The following is a 17,022-nucleotide window of genomic DNA, read 5'->3' on the forward strand; positions in this document are numbered from 1 at the left end:
GTGAAAAAATGTCGCGTACATGGCTCATCTATTGTAAAAAAAGACAATGTTTGTATTGCTTTCCTTGCTTACTATTTGAAACTGATCAATTGTCAAAATTTAGTAAACCTGAAAAAGGCTTCTTTAATTGAAAGAAATTAAATCTAAAAATTTTTGAGCATAAAAACAAACCGGCTCATCGAACGAACTATTTGAAATGGCAAAAGCTGAAAAGTGATTTAAAAATGTCAGCATCCATAGACCGAGACTTGCAACAACAATATTGACCGAGAAAGAAAAATGGCGTCATGTTTTAAAAGTTATTGTTGAAACTGTTTTATTCTGTGCTCAAAATAATATCGCTCTGAGAGGACATGGACAACTGGGAGAAAAAGACTGCGGTATTTTTTTAAATCTTATAGAACTTATTAGTCGACACGATAAAATTCTTGCGGAACATCTTTCAAACAATAGACGCGTTACTTATCTTTCACCACAAATACAGAACGAATTTATTCATTTGCTGGGAGAGCACGTTCGTGAAAAAATTATCAGTGATATAAAAGAAGCAAAATATTTTACCATAATCTTTGACTGCACCCCAGACATCTCCCATGTAGAACAGATGTCTCAAGTTATTAGATATGTTGATAAGGAATGTAATATTCGCGAAAGTTTTATTGATTTTATTGATACTGTAGACAAAACAGGAGAGGGTTTGGCGCAAGTTATATTAGAAAAATTAAAACACGACAGTCTAGAAATAGAAAACTGCCGCAGTCAGGCCTATGATAATGGGGCAAATATGGTCGGTAAATATAAAGGTGTCCAAAGTCATATTTTAAGTATTGAAAAGTCTGCTAAATTTATGCCGTGTGCTGCTCATAAATTGAATTTGGTTGGTGTTCATGCTGCAAGTGTTTTAGTAGAAATGGTAAACTTTTTCGGTATCGTGCAGCAGATTTACGTCTTCTTTTCTGCATCAACAACGCGCTGGGATTTATTGACAAGTAAATATAAACATAAACTGACTTTAAAAACGCATTCTGATACAAGATGGGCTTCAAAGTATAATGCAGTAAATTCCTTACTAACCGAATTTGGAAATGTTCTCAATGCATTGAACAAGATTTCAATGGATAAATCGTACGGAGATGGTATGTCTACTGCGAGGGGATTGCTGAAATTGCTGGATTTTGAGTTCGTGTTTAATTTAGTACTTTGGGAATCTATATTAAATCACATTCATCGATGTAATAAATCTTTGCAAAGTATAGAATTGACACAAAGTGACGTATTAAAAGTAACGAATTCATTGAAGAACGCAATTTCATCAATTCGTAATCGTGGAATTGAGTCAATAAAACAAAAAGCAGCATCTATATGTGTACATTGCGATTCGATCCCAAATTTAAAGAAGTCCGTTTGAGAAAAAAAAAACAATTAAGTGGCGAATTAGCTTCTAATGAAACTCTTGATAAAGAACGTAAGATTCAACAACAAATGTTTTTGATATGCGATAGACTATTAATGGAACTGCACGATCGTTTTCTTGCGACCACGGGCATAATGGATATGTTCAATATTTTAAGTGACAAAATTTTAACAATGACGGACGACGACATCACTCAGAAATCAATTACTCTCGTTAAAGAATTCCTCAAAGATTTCGACGCAGATGAATTAGTAAGTGAATTGCTGTCTTACAAATATCTTATACCAGAAATTATGAATAATCTTAATAAAAATAATAATAATAAAGTACAATAATTTTAATTTTAAAGGAATTTTTCAAATTAAATTTGCAAAATGTATACCCTAATTTAAGTAATGCATATAGACTTTTTTTAACTTTCCCTGTAACTGTAGTAAGTTGTGAGAGGAGTTTTAGCAAATTAAAAATAATTAAAAATTACTTACGATCGACAATGACACAAGGACGTCTAACAAACTTGGCGATTTTAAGTATATAGCGCGACATATCTTGTTCTATTAATTATGACGAGATTGTAAATGAATTCGCAGAAAGGAAATGTCGTAAAATTAATATGTAACTGCAAGAGAACAATATTTATGATCTACAATTTTATTATAAACATGCAAATATATTACAAAATAAAACTCAACAATTTTGAATTCTTTTTCTGTCCAAAGGCGGCATTTTTGAAAATTCCCCCGAGCGACATTTTTTCTTGCTACGCCACTGCGTGCAATATTCATTTACCGACTCACACATTTCGCCTCTAATCGCCTTACATAATTCGCCCAGCTCTCTTCTCGCGCCCACGAAATTCGTCGCATTATCGTTATATATTTTTTGCGGATGACCTCGCCTTCTTACAAATCGACGCAACGCACCGATAAACGCATTCGTAGTTAAATCGCCTATCGCTTTCAAGTAAACCGCCTTCGTTGAGAAGCATATAAACACGGCAATATATGATTTGTTGGTTTTTTGTCCTCGCCCTCTGCTCACTAACGTGGTAAGTGGGCCCGCCATAATCTACGCCTATCACGGTGAACTCTCGTCGACAAACCACCCTGTCCGACGGTAATGACTCCATAATTTGACTTAATGGTTTAGGGTTGACTCTAAAACAAGTTGTACACTCGCGAACCACCCTGCGAGCCAAGTTGCGCCCGTTTAGAGGCCAGTATTGCTCCCGAAAAGAGCAGCCCTTGCGGACCCGCGTGCAGCATCCTCCGATGCTCCCGCTCCAGCAACAAAATCGTGAATCGACTTATCGCGGGCAATAGAATGGGATGCTTTTTATTGTAGTTCATCATAGCTTTTTGCAATCTGCCGCCCACCCTGAGAACTCCGTCTCCATAAATAAGCTCATACTTGCTAACGCGCTTCCCGTCTCGAGGCCCCAGTTCCCAGACAAGCAACGCATTTCCCTCTCAAAAATTGACCTTGACAATGTTTGACTAATTTTAAACGCGCCGACTTTAATTCCTCCACCGATATACTCGCATAGTTTCGATCAATTGTCCCGCATCTTGCGTTTGATATAAATCGACAACACCATGCTATTATTCTCTCGATTTTTATCAATGACGAGAACCTATTCAAAATTTCATCTATTATAGAGCTAAATGTTGCCTAATTCACGCATACCTGTATTTCTCCTTTACGCTCGGATTCAATAATTTCTAATTTTTGATCGGATGGTTCCGGAAATCGAGGACGATACTGCCAACGTGCCGCAATCTCCGAAAGCCACGGCGGGCCCAACCACCACAATAAACTTGTGTCCGGATTATTACAACCGGCGCCACGAGAAATCAAGTCAGCTGGATTTTCTTTGCTTGCTACGTGTCTCTAATGATCGGCCGACAAAATCGCCTGTATTTTAGTAACTCTGTTAGCCACAAACGTCTTTTGTCGATCCGCGTCTCCTGCTATCCAGGCAAGGACAATCGTCGAATCGCTCCACGCGTATACGCCATGAAACGTAATCGGTAAAGAATCCAAAATTAATTGAATTAAATCGACCAGTATTACCGCTCCACATAACTCGAGTCGCGGAATTGTCAATTTTTTCACCGGAGCCACACGCGATTTTGTGCACAGCAATCTTGAGACGACTGGGTTTGCTTCATCTATCGCCTGTACATATGCGCACGCGCCGTATGCTCGCTCGGAGGCATCGCAGAACGCGTGTAAATTGACGCGCACCGGACTCGCGACTCCCACCACTCGCCTCGGCACTCTTACCACCAAATACCAGAACCTTGTCAATTCTTCCATGTAATCGAACCATGCCTTCTGCAAATCGATTGATAACTCGTTCTCCCACTCAAGACTTAACTGCCACGTACTTTGCATAATAAATTTTGCTTTGATCACCAGCGGGCTCGCCAGTCCTAATAGATCAAATAACTTTGAAATAAATGATAATAATTGTCGCTTCCCAGGTAGCAAGGTGACGTTAATACGACGTCAATAATTCGTCATTTAAGGTCGCAGACGTCATGTTACCAAATTAAGACGTAATAGTAACGTCATTTTTTGACCTATTAATTACGTTAGTCATTTATCCATCCTACAACGTATTTCCGACGTCATATTCTTGACTAATTAATAACGTCAGTTAATTGATCATTTTACGACGTATTAATAAGATTTTATTAGTGACTAATTACTGACGTTAACTATAATTCTTTGTAATAATTGACGATTTAACCTCAAATGACAAATTATTGAGGTCTAGTGGACGACACCTTGCTACCTATAACTATTAATCATTATTTAAAGATTGATTAATAAACAACATTATTAAAATTAATATAATATTTTATATAATTAATACTATCAATATTTTAGAATCATCCCAGGTAGCACATAATATTTATGATAAATATTTATTAATATTTATTAATATTTATTAATATTTATTTTTTCAAAATATTATAAAAATATTTTATACATATTTTATATATACGAAGAAAAAAATCTTTATTCAACATATTAAAATATAGATTAAATATTTTATATAATATTTATGGTAAATAAAAGATAAAGATTTGTATAAGTAATATTTTGTAAATATATTTATAAATATTTCATAAATATTTTTATAATATTTATGATAAATCTTTATGATTTGTCAAATCTAAGACCACAAAAATATTTATAAAATATTTGGATAAATATTTATAAAATATTTAAATAAATATTATAAATATTTTATCAATATTTTATAAATATTGCATTTTGTCTGAGGTATAATTTAGCTTTATCAAAAGAACAAAGCAAAAACATATTTCTATAAGTTATTCCACATATTATTTTGCATATGTAAAAATCAGGAAAAAAACTGTAAATTTATATTTATTTATAAAAATATTAGTTAACTACAAGTTTCATGTTTCTCGCATCTATTGAACTGATCTATAACAAATATGTATTCATGATCATCAAGTGTTCATGGATCATCACAAAGGGCTAGGTAGCGTACGATCTTCGAAGTCAAGCAACGTCGACGGCGGTTCAGAGTTGGATGGGTGACCGCGGAAGTTAGGCAATTCCAAATGTGACTATGGTGTAGTGGGTCGTGATGCTTGTTGAGAAATAACGTAGATTTTTTTTTTACATTATAATTATGTTATTTCGATATTTTCATAATGCAAGTACTGCATTATGAAAAGGATATTATATAGGACATGTACCCGAAATATTTTCTAAAACGTCAAAATAATGGCTTTTACTACCTGGGATAGTCATAAAAATGACGTTAAAATGTCGTCTTTATTAAATGTAATCTAAAAACCTATGTTTTGTCATAAAAATAACAATAAAATACCGTCAAATGTACGATACTAGCTTCTTGAAAATGACGTCAATAATATGAAAATAATGACGTATTTTTGACGTCAATATATGACGTAGTTAAGATGAGACAAATGTACGTCAGTTTTACGACATTTAGACGTCATTTTATCTCGACATTATGACGTCTGGTTCGTCATAAAATGACCAATAAATGCCGTCAATTAGACGTCACCTTGCTATCTGGGTTAGTTCGTGCATCAGGCATGGCAGTCGATTTAAAATAAAAATTGTCAGTCTAAGGCGCCCATCAAATGTCCAGTTTTATCATTGTCCCGCTCATCCGTTATTGTCTGGAACTCGGCAACCTCACCGTTTGCATCGAACAATTCTTTAGCTCTACTCGATCGCCACTTGTGTAATTCAAATTGCTAACTTTATCAATGCAACCATTTCTGCTGTCAAACATTTCGCTTCCGCGATGTCGTTCACGCCTGTTAACACATCGTCTACATATAAATCCTGCAGCAACGCCTGTGCCACTAGCGGATATCGCGCCGCGTTCTCGCTCGCTAATTGCCGCACGCTTCTTATCGCTAAAAATGGCGCGCACGATTGACCATACGTAACGATGTTTAAATGATACTCCTGTATTGGATCATCTGCTGAAAATCGCCACAAAATTCATTGATAATCCCGATCGTGATCATGAACGAGAATCTGTCTACATTTTTTTCAAATCAGCTGTTATTACTATAGGGTGTACCTGAAATCGTAATATTATTTTGATTAAAGAATCTTGCAAAATCGCTCCGACCATCAACGTATCGTTTAACGATACGCCTGATTTCGTTTTACAGGAAGCATCGAATACAACACGTATTTTCTTGTCAGAATCTCGACATACTCCGTGGTGAGGCAAATAAACAACATGCGAACTCATTGTTGATATCGGCGAGGCAACCGTCATGTGCTTTAGGTCAATGTACTCTCGCATAAATCTAATGTATGATTGTCTAAACGATGTGTTACTCCTTAATTTTCGCTCTAAATATATTAGCCACCTTTCGGCAATAGATCGCGATTCACCAAGTTTACGCTTGTTTTTACGAAAGGGTAATTGAACAATAAATCTACCATCTCTATCTCGAGCATGGGTCTCCTCAAAAAACTTCTCGCACGCTTGTTTCTCTTCGGTCCACACCGTGTCGCGACTCGAACAATCTTCGATCTCCCAAAACCTGACTATCGATCTGTCCAATGACAATTGCGCGCTTAGACACGTGGAGATTTACTCCATTACTTGCGACATATTGTACCGGAGCCGGACCCGAAATGATCCAGCCGAGTCTCGTGTTATGCAGTGATGGCAAGCTCGCGCCAAGCTCGATTTTTTGAGGTTCCAATAGATTTAAAAAGAATTCTTCTCCGATCAGCATATCCACCTGACTCGGACGGAAATATGTATTGTCGGCTAGCTTCAAATTATTTGCCACCGCGAGATTCCTTGTGTCAACCGCGACAGCAGGCACATTTCGTGTGATTTGTGGTACGATCAAAAAACAAATAATTGATAGTCCGTTACACGTGACTCGACTATGATTCGACAGCCCTTTGTTACCTTGTATGTTAAATTGTTTATTCCCGTGATTGCCTCTTGAATGTTCTCAAGGTTTACATTTAGCCTTGAACAAGCTGCCGCAGTTATGAAATGTGCCTCACTAGCACTATCGAGTAAAACGCAAACCGATTGCCGCATTCCGCTAGAGCCCGTAGCATTTACTATGGCGGTCGCCATTAAAATCTGACTCTGACGCGTGCCGCCCGACGCATGGTGCACAGACAGATTCACGCTCGATCTTTCGCTTTGACTATTCTCGCTGCTAACAGATTTTGATTCGGAATTCGCGGATCGCTGCACAATAGAATATTCTCATCCACGTGACACAATGTATTGTGCCGCCTACCGCATGTTCTACAAGAACTCGCCTTACAGTTACCGACCAAATGATCATTTCTTAAGCAATTAAAGCAGTTTTAATTTCTTTATGAGGTCGATTCGTTCTCGCGCGGTCAAATTTACAAATTTATCGCATGAATATGAGATGCGCTCCTTTACATACATAGCATCGTCCCGAACCGTAGCCAGGCTAATTGCTGCATTTGTCGAATTAGCCTTGAGTTGTCCTGTCGAACTCGTACAATCGGCCGCGAAAGGCCTTGGCATTACCCGCGGCGCCGCTCCTTCCGGCTTTTCTTCTGCTATCCTTAAATTCCTCGGAAGTCGACTGACCATGACTCGACTTATTTAACCGTTCGAGCATCTGCACTCGCCGCTGCAAAAATTTAAACAACGTATCAATGGTTATTTCTTGTTTTTCTTTCGTGGTCTCCTCCCAATAACGATGTGTGGCTTTGTCCAGCCTCTCCTCGATCATAAAAATAATGAGGGCATTACCCCAGGGTTCAGCGTCCGAATCTCTTGACTTTACGATTCGTAAATGTTTTCGGAATATATCGATCAATTCCTGGATTACCGCGGCCGACTCCCGTTCGACCTTCAGTGCGTCAAACAAACATTGTATGTGTCGTCGTCTCAACGCTTTCCGGTCCTCATAACGGCTTTTCAGCAGCGTCCATGCTATCTCATAATTCTCAGCTGAAATCTCGATGGACCACGACCCTTGCGGCGCTCCGATTAGATATTGGTGCTTTTCCAATGGTGATAAATCACTATTGTGAATTAATGTTGTGAAGGAGTCGGAAAATCGCTTCCAATTGTGCATTTCGCCCGAAAAACTTGAAAGTTTTATCGTCGGCAGTTTGACCTTGTGTTCTATGTTGAATGTTCCCCGCGATGTGCTTGAAGATCCTAAGCTCCTCAACAATTCGGTCTGCTGCTCCAGCACCTGCACCATCGCATCGCTAGCGCCTGTCGCCGTGCTTGTAGTCGGCCTTAGAACTGCAATCTTTTTTGTCAAAAATGCCTTGAGATCGATATACCGGGCCTCGAACTCGTCGTCCTCTCGCTGATCCTCCGCTGGAAACTCTTCTTCCTCAACAGCGACCAATAATTGTTGCTGAATCTCTTCGAATTCTTTGTGAATTTTCTCCAGCTTGTCGGCGTGAATCGTCAATGTTTCAAATTCTGGAGATATTTGCTTATGGAGCACTCTCTCCGCGAATTTCACGATATTTGTTTGCTTGGCCTTTATATATCGTCTCCTCTTTCGTAGTTCCTTGCATTGTTCTTCACTCATGACGGATGCTCGATTTGTACTTCTCGATTTGTCTCAAAAAGATCCGATCGCTCTACTTGCCGTTCTATCACCTCTCAAATGTTCTGCGCGACGCTCCTTGTCACGCAAGTATCACGCACAATTGTAACACAATAGACAAAAATCCGGCTCGAAGGACCATGTACGGTTATTTGAACTCGTTTCTAAACTTAATATATAACTTTATTCATTAACATTACATTCCACTCGCGCGGAGACTAACGTGCTCGCTCCGGTCGTTATGGAAAACTAAACTATATTTCGAGAGAATACCGCCTGCTCCAATCGCTACGGAGCCACAAAGCCGAGTGAGTACTTCATCGATCCGTCGATCGCTTCGTTCGTTCGGTCGAGCCAAAAACATTGACTGGCAGTCGTCGACACAGTTTATTTAAACGTTCTTTTATTTTAAAAAAGTTAATATTAAGTTTTAATAATTTCAAAATATAAAAATAAAATAAAAATAAAATATGTTAACATATGTTTGTTTCTTACAGATTTTACATTAATAAGTTAATTTTAAGTTACCACGACATACACATTATGTGATATTAAATATATTTATTATTGTAAAACATATACTACTGAATAAATTATACATTACTGAATACAATATGTTCTGTTTAGTATGTTCAACATGAAAAAATTATCTAAATCAATCTTTCAATTAGTGCTGCACCCTCGCTAAACCTTAGTTGCCAATGTGGTTCTTCAACTGGCATTTCCACTTCATTGTCTTTTCGGGTATTTCTTTTGCTTCTGGTAATACGTCATTAAAAATTAAAAAAAGATTATGTAGCACAGCATAAGCGACTACAATTGTAGTTGAGCAAATTAACTTGTTGCTTAATCCTCTTAATAAATACGGAAATCTGCGTTTCCAGATTCCAAATATTCATTCAACAATTTGACGCGTTCTTCTATAAAGTATATTGTAACTATAATAAAATATATATTTTTCTTAGATTATTATCAAAAATAAGTAACTGTAACAAAATTAAAGTTTTAATTTACAAACTGGCAAACTTGCCTTTACAAACTGATTAAAGATTCTTGCTAAGAGAAAAGATACTCGAAATATTATTCTAGATATAGTTGGCTGTAAGACAATTATTGTATCCCCAATAACTTGCTGCAAAAATATTACAATATTACATTATTTTGACAGTATTACATTAAAAAAAGAAACTTTAAACTTTAAAATAATTATAAGTCGTTATTATTATTTTACTCAATATATATTCTGCACATTAAATAACATAATACAGATTTCATTTTATACATAACCTGAAAACTGGCTGTGGCAAAAAATCGTAGGCAAATAAGTAATTGAAATACTGGAGGTATAGGAAGGCCTTGATTATTAATTCGTACAAGTCCTTCTTCGATTTTTGGCAAAATTTCATGTATAGTATTTTTATTGAATCTAAATCGTCTTTTAAACTCTTTATTATTGTAAAATTCAAATGGATTAATCTAATCTCTAATATATCTTTTTGGCGTATGCACATTAATTTCATTATCAGAATTGATTTCTTCAATTTCATGCACATTGATATTTATTATATCTTCTTATCTTCCTAAAATAAAATTTATTTCTACAAAGATATTGTTTTTACATATAAAACAAAGAAGACTATCTTAAGTCACTTTTCGACAAGACTCGACAAAGATCGTCTTATTTACCAATATATATGTCAAATGTAATGATCTTAAATGACTATGAATTCGTAATTAATAAGCTAGTCTTAAGGTTAACCTTATATGAAATAAGTTATATTTATAAATTATATTAAGATATTCGGAAATAAGATCATCTTTGATACGTAACGTCTTGAGATTTTACTTAAGCTTCACCTCATTTTTTGATTATGAATCTAGAACACGCCTTAAGTCTGAATATAAAACAATCTTAAATATAAGAACGGACTATGAATACCGGTCTAAGTCTTGCATAACAAATTTGTCATAAATTTACTCGAACCTTTTACAAAACAAAGCAATTACTTGTCATAAAATTGTTGTCAAAATTAAAAAAACCTTGTAAAGCTTTGATAAAATATTATTTTAGCATAGCTAACTGATTGTGAGTACGTATAACATCTTGACAAGATGTACAGAAATCTTTTGTTTCAGTGGTATCTTTTATTTTTTTACATCTTATTTTCTGATTCAAATTTTAAATGATTCTTAATTGTTAATTCCTCAGACTATATCCATTACCAACGCACAAGGATTCATGTAAGCTTCACGTTTTGTTTTTCTACATGTCAAGCACGGTTTAATTTACACCCTTTTACATTTTTTGACATTTTATACCTTTTACACTCTTTTATATTGTTAAATTAACTGATTGCTAATTTCGGTTTTTGATTGACACATCGGATTATACAAAATAGCTTATCAGGACATTTATTTGAATTTCTTACGTACATGTAGAAAATTTATATTAACTGCTAAGTTTTTGAATTAATGTATTCTGAGGACATAAGATACAATTGCATTGTAAAAACTGTAATTTGTATTTTTTCCAGTGACAATGTTGTAAGATCATTATAATTTAACTTGAAAAGGATCCGAATTAGAGGTCGAAACGTAGTCTGATCAATAAACTTGGCCAGTCAGGTCAACGAAATAAAAGTGTTAAGGTGATTATTAAATGATTCTGTTATATTAATTGTTTAGATTCTACAGATAATCTCAAGTTACTGGAATTCTAAGTTTTTAATATCTTAAAAATGGAGATTGCAGCTATATGTTTCAAAGAATAGTTTCCATCTTCAGATAATTCTAAATAATCCCGGATGGTTTATCGATATATGGTTAATGTGATAATAATAAATTTTTCCCCAAAAAGTCCTGAAGTCTTTAGAATATAACTATATAGTAAGACATTTAATAGATACATTTTATTATTCTATTTAATTTGTATAATAATTTGGTGTGCGTAGAAAAGATTCATGTAAAACTTTATAAAGCTTTTGAGCTTTGTGCACACCAAATCCGGGACACAAGGCCAGAGTATTTGATTGTGCTTTTATAATGTCAGCTAATGTGCCAAAAGTTCTTAAAAGAGTTGTTGCATCAGTTTTGTTGACAGATCTTACTGTTGTTAAACCATTAATCACCTGTAACCAAAATATATTATATATTATATACTATGAAGTATATGTTAAATAAAATAAATATATATCAATTATATAAGAGTTATTTCACGTGAAATCGATCACGCTAAATCCAAAACAGTTTCTAACAGACTTCTATTAGGAACCAAAATATAGATCTTTATCAAGCATACTCTTTGACCCTTTCATTTTTTCTAGCAATTATGTTGGCTAGGTCTTGTCGTATGTTTTGAATCATGGTGAAAAATTCGAAGTCAAAATTTAAAAATTCAAAATGATGGATCCAATATGGCGGACGTTAAACATAAACATTCAAAATTAATTATATTAAATTAACTGAAAAAATATCAATTCTGTATTGACCATCTACACATAAAATTTAATTTTGATTAAATGAACAATATTATTTTGCAAAATTCAATATAAAAAAAGGGGACAAGAAATTGCAGCATATATCCCGATATCGATTAAGTAATCGAATAGAGGAGGTATGCGTCAAAAATTCTACAGCTACCCGTAAACAAATAACGGACATTATTGGTAGGGGTGGGTTTGTTTGCACGACCGCTGACGTTTGGACAGCGGAAAGCCATCAGTTCCTTGGTGTAACTGTGACATGGGTGAGTAATTCTGTCCATAAAATGGGATTCTGGCTAAAATTATTTTATGTAACGTTAATAAAAACCAAGTACTTTAATATTTTTAAAAAATTATTTACTATACAATGTCATTTTCTTTCATTCAGATACATCCAGATACTCTGGAAAGAAAATCAGCAGCAATAGCATGCCGAAGATTTGCCGGAACGCATTCGTTTGATGCAATTGCACATGAATTGTGTGAAATATATGCGTCTTTCGGTTTGACACCAGAAAATATAAGAGCGACAGTCACTGATAATGGCTCTAACTTTGTTAAAGCCTTTAAAGAATTTGGTATCGATGTTTCCGACTATAACCTAGCTTTTACATGGTAATAAATCAAATATTATATAATTAATAATTCGTGAATAATAATATTTCGTATTTCCGTATTTAATAATATATTATTAACGACTTTCAGACTTATACAAACTTTTTCTTTTTGCTTCCTCATTGAGGAAGATGTTTACGTGGAAAAAAGTTTATTTCAGTTTTCTTTTTTTTAGAATGTTCTAAAACGAAAAATGAGATTTTTACAAAATGTGTATGTGCGCACGCGCGCGCGCGTGTGTGTGTGTGTACGGATTTAATATCCGTTTTTGCTGTAACTTCCGCACATTTTGAGATATCGGACTGATTTTTTTTTAACGCTAAAGTATCATTAAAAAACGTTTGGTATTGAAATTTGGCGATGATCGATGTAAGGATTTGGCTCCCACTTTATTTTTAAGAAATTTCAAGAATTTAGAAAATCTTTTAAAATAAAAATTGCAATTTTTTTAAATTAAAACTCTTAATTTTCATTGCATATTCTTATAACTTTTCTCGAGAGTTTCTCAAAATACTATAATAAATTTTTTTTCATTAAGTACTTTTGAGTAATAAAGGTGTTGAGTAATTAAGGGGATCCGGGAGTGACAGAGTTACCGACATTTTTTGGGGAACTTGGATTTCCGAATTAGAATAATAGAATGCAAAATCCTTTTACAGGATTAAAGTACGCACAAAAATAAAAAGGGCGACGTATAATTTTTCTGATAAATAAAAAAAATTATTATTTATTAGTCATCTAACGACAATATTTGCTTTATACAAAAAATGTACAGTTTATACCCAGACAGCACATGGACGTCCATAGGATGTCCGATGGATGTCCACATCTGGACATTCGGACATCCATAAAACGTCCAGTTACCGTTCGTCGGATATCCTATGGACGTCCATGGGATGTCCATTATGCACAACTTTGGATACCCCTAGGACGTCCAATGCAGTGCATAACGGACATCCCATAGACGTCCATATAACGGACCATTTTTTGACAATTGTGTACCTATAATTTGGATCGGATTTTTAATAATAAAGTAATTAAAAACAATTAATTTTTGTTATACTTATTTTATTTACTTATATTGTTATATTTATTATATTATTTATATAAACCTATATTTCACTGTATTAATATTTTTTTATAATTTTATATATATATTATATCATATATAGAGTTTATAAAGTTTGTAATTTATATAAAATCATAAAATTAAAGTCCAAACGTGGACAAAAATTTGATGTCTATAAGATGTCCGAAAAAGAACATCCATTTAATGTACAACAACGGATGTCCATTAAATGTCCATTTTGCGTCCACGGACGTTCGGACGCAAATTGGACTTAAACTGGATGTCCATAAGATATCCTGTGCTATATGTAAAAAATAATCACGTCGCCCCCTAGAAAAAACTCTCAGGAATAATATCAGGAATAATATTGCAATTAAAAATAAGATTAGAATCCTAGAAAAAAAGATTCGCAATCCGCAAATTGGAAAATGAAAAAACGAAAATGTAGGTTATGTACGCGTAAAAAGTCGATAAGTAAAGCAATATGAGAAAATTTTTTTTTGTTCTCAATATAAAATTTAATTCATAGATTGATATTAATATGTGTACTTTAATTCTGAAAAAGAATTTCTAAATCTATACAAGAAATACATATAAAATCTCATTAATGATGTGCATGAATGACTCTACATTATCGACTCCAATCAAATTTCAAAGGCACTCCAGGATTCCCTTAAGGCCATTCTACAATAGTCGCAAGTCGCCAGTTGCCTTTTGCGACCGCCAATAAACATTGAGCTTTACGTATGAAGCTCAATGTTTGTCATAAGAAGCAACTGCAGGCGACTTGCGACTATCGTAGAATGGCCCTTAAGATACACATAAACTTTAAAAAATCATAAAAACAGATTAGGGACAAGACGTAAGACGTAAGATGGGATTAAGAAAAGGAAGGAGCCCGTAACATTTTTGTGAAAGTTATATAAATATTAAAAAAAAAAAGTGCAAATTAGAAATTTGCACATTGCTTTCTCATCATTTTAATGTTTGTTAATTCGTTCATTAAACTTTCTCTATGAGGAAGCCAAATTAATAAATACTAATAATTATGCATTAAATAAAATACAAGCTTGCACAATTTTTCTTTTTTTTGCCGACAAATTCTTCATTTCTTGAAAAGTCGTTAATAATACAATTTTTTTGCTCATGTCCGCATATGAATTATATAAATTAAATTCAAAATTCAATTAGTGGTTATTTGTTTCGCGCAAATACCTAATTGAAATGCAATAATAAGTTTTAACTGCAAGTAAAAACGATGCTCATATAGTACTAAACAAATGCATTTTTTTAACAGAAGAATAAATGAGAGAAATATCCGCAGTAAATAATGAAAGTGAAAGCTGCGAAGATAATAATCCGATTTCTGCGGAAGAGGCCGTGGAAGACGTGGAATTAGAGGAAGGGTTTGTCAGCACATGCGAAATAAAATTACCACATCTTAGATGTGCCAGCCATACTCTTAATTTGATCGTAACGACTGACCTCTTAAGAGCAATCAAGCATTCGAGGCAATTGAAAAAGATTCATTTTAATGTTCTTAAGAAATGCACGTCACTGTGGAAGTCTTTACGCTCACCAAAAACAAATGAAATTTTAAGAACATATTTAGGTATTGCTCTTAAGAAGTCAATTGTCACTCGCTAGAACTTATTTCACGATGCCATCACACAAGTTTTGCAGATTAAAGAAAAATTATTAAGCAATCCAGACATCATGTTGGAAAATCCGCTGCAAAACACAGATTTTGAGTATTTGGAAGAATATCCCAAATAGCACTGGATGTTCCAAAAACGTCCATTTTAAGTCCAATTCAGGTCCGCATATCCATGGACATAAAATGGACATTCATAGGATATCCATTATTGGAATTAAAACGGATGTTCTATTCAGAACGTCCTATGTTCGATATCTGATTTATGTCCGCACTTGGATCTTACTTTTATATAATTTATCTTTATTATTTTTATTATGTAATCTAAAAGAAATATTGTAAATTATATATATTATTTACAATATTTCTAATTAACATTAATTTATAAATAATAATAAATTATATTATTTTTAATTTTCAAAAGGTTTATTTTAATTGTTCTACTTTTAGATATAATATGAAATATGTAATATGAAATAATACGTATTATTTTTTTATTTATTATTAACATTATTAATTATTGGTATTTTTTAAAATGTTTGTTATAATATATTATTGTTTCTTTTTCGTTTTTTATCGTTTCGTTTTTTTATTTTCGTTTCTTGTTCTTTTTTTCTTTTTCGTTTTTTTTCCGTTTCTTTTTCCGATCAAAAGAGGGATACAGCAATTGGTCTGAGTCAAGCGCTGTCTCTGACCTAGTTTACACCGAGCACTTGGTACGCGTATCAAATAATAAATAACTAGTGAATGTGTTTAATCATTGGCTGATCAGCTTAAATTCACTACTTGATACGCGTACCAAGTGCTCGGTGTAAATTAGGGCTCTGTCTAACCAGTAGCATAATGGGCGCTAGACAGAGAAAGAAATTGACCCGGACCATATCTCCTCTTTGTCTTTCTGCCGGACACTTTTCAAGAGCTTTTTGCAGGAAATGCTCAGTCCATGCTTTATATCGATAATTTTTACAAAATTTGGATTAACCCACTATTGCAGCAAGCTCTTTAATTGAAAAAAGCCCAAAAGAAATAATCAAACCATAATAGGTCCAAAATTTGATTTATTTCGGACTTTCTATGAATGTCTGAAATTGTGACAAACGTATATCCCATGGACGTCCATTAAAGGACTTTCTATGAACGTACAAAGTTGTGCCACACGTATATCGTATGGACGTCCATCGAATGTCCGACGGACCTTATTTGGACTCTTAATGGACGTCCGAATGTCCAGAAACGGATATCCATTGAACAAACACTGGATGTCCTTGTGTTATCTGGGATGTGCTTTGTACAAGAGATCTAGCATTAGCAACTGACCGTTTGCAAAGCGACAACTGCCACTATGGAGTGCTTCTACTAACAGTGTCATTAAAAAATAAAATGAGTGGCCTATTAAGAAACAATAAAGTTGGCCTATGCAAGCCGTGTGTAGAAGCAATTATGTACAATGTTGAAAGAATATTCGAAAAGATCTTTGATTTCACAGACAGAAATAACTGTGCATCAATTGCAGCGGTTTCCCACCCAAAGAACGCTGGCTGCCATGCTTTCCACAAAATGAGCAAAAAATTGTGTATGATTATTTTACTCAAGCCGTTTCACAAGAAAAGAATAAAGATTCTTCAGATACGTTGGTGATTAACTATGAAGATGATTTTGATTTTGGAGAC

The 17,022-nt window shown here is 34.2% G+C and overlaps 1 protein-coding gene across 8 annotated transcripts in view; it reads right to left on the reverse strand.

Moving 5' to 3' along the window:
- LOC105837251 (DNA excision repair protein ERCC-1-like) overlaps positions 1–17,022 on the reverse strand; it is a 199,889-nt gene that overhangs the window by 49,008 nt on the left and 133,859 nt on the right. The window contains exon 6 of one of the 8 annotated variants that reach the window (XM_036292866.1): positions 10,074–11,660. The exons of the other annotated variants lie outside the window; for them this stretch is intronic. Coding sequence (XP_036148759.1) covers positions 11,454–11,660 — 207 coding nt within the window. The 3' untranslated portion in view covers positions 10,074–11,453. Of the gene's footprint in view, positions 1–10,073; positions 11,661–17,022 lie in introns of those variants that run through there. 8 annotated transcript variants of the gene reach the window in all.

The sequence above is a fragment of the Monomorium pharaonis genome, chromosome 1 (assembly GCF_013373865.1).
Source record: "Monomorium pharaonis isolate MP-MQ-018 chromosome 1, ASM1337386v2, whole genome shotgun sequence".
Classification (NCBI taxonomy): domain Eukaryota; kingdom Metazoa; phylum Arthropoda; class Insecta; order Hymenoptera; family Formicidae; genus Monomorium; species Monomorium pharaonis.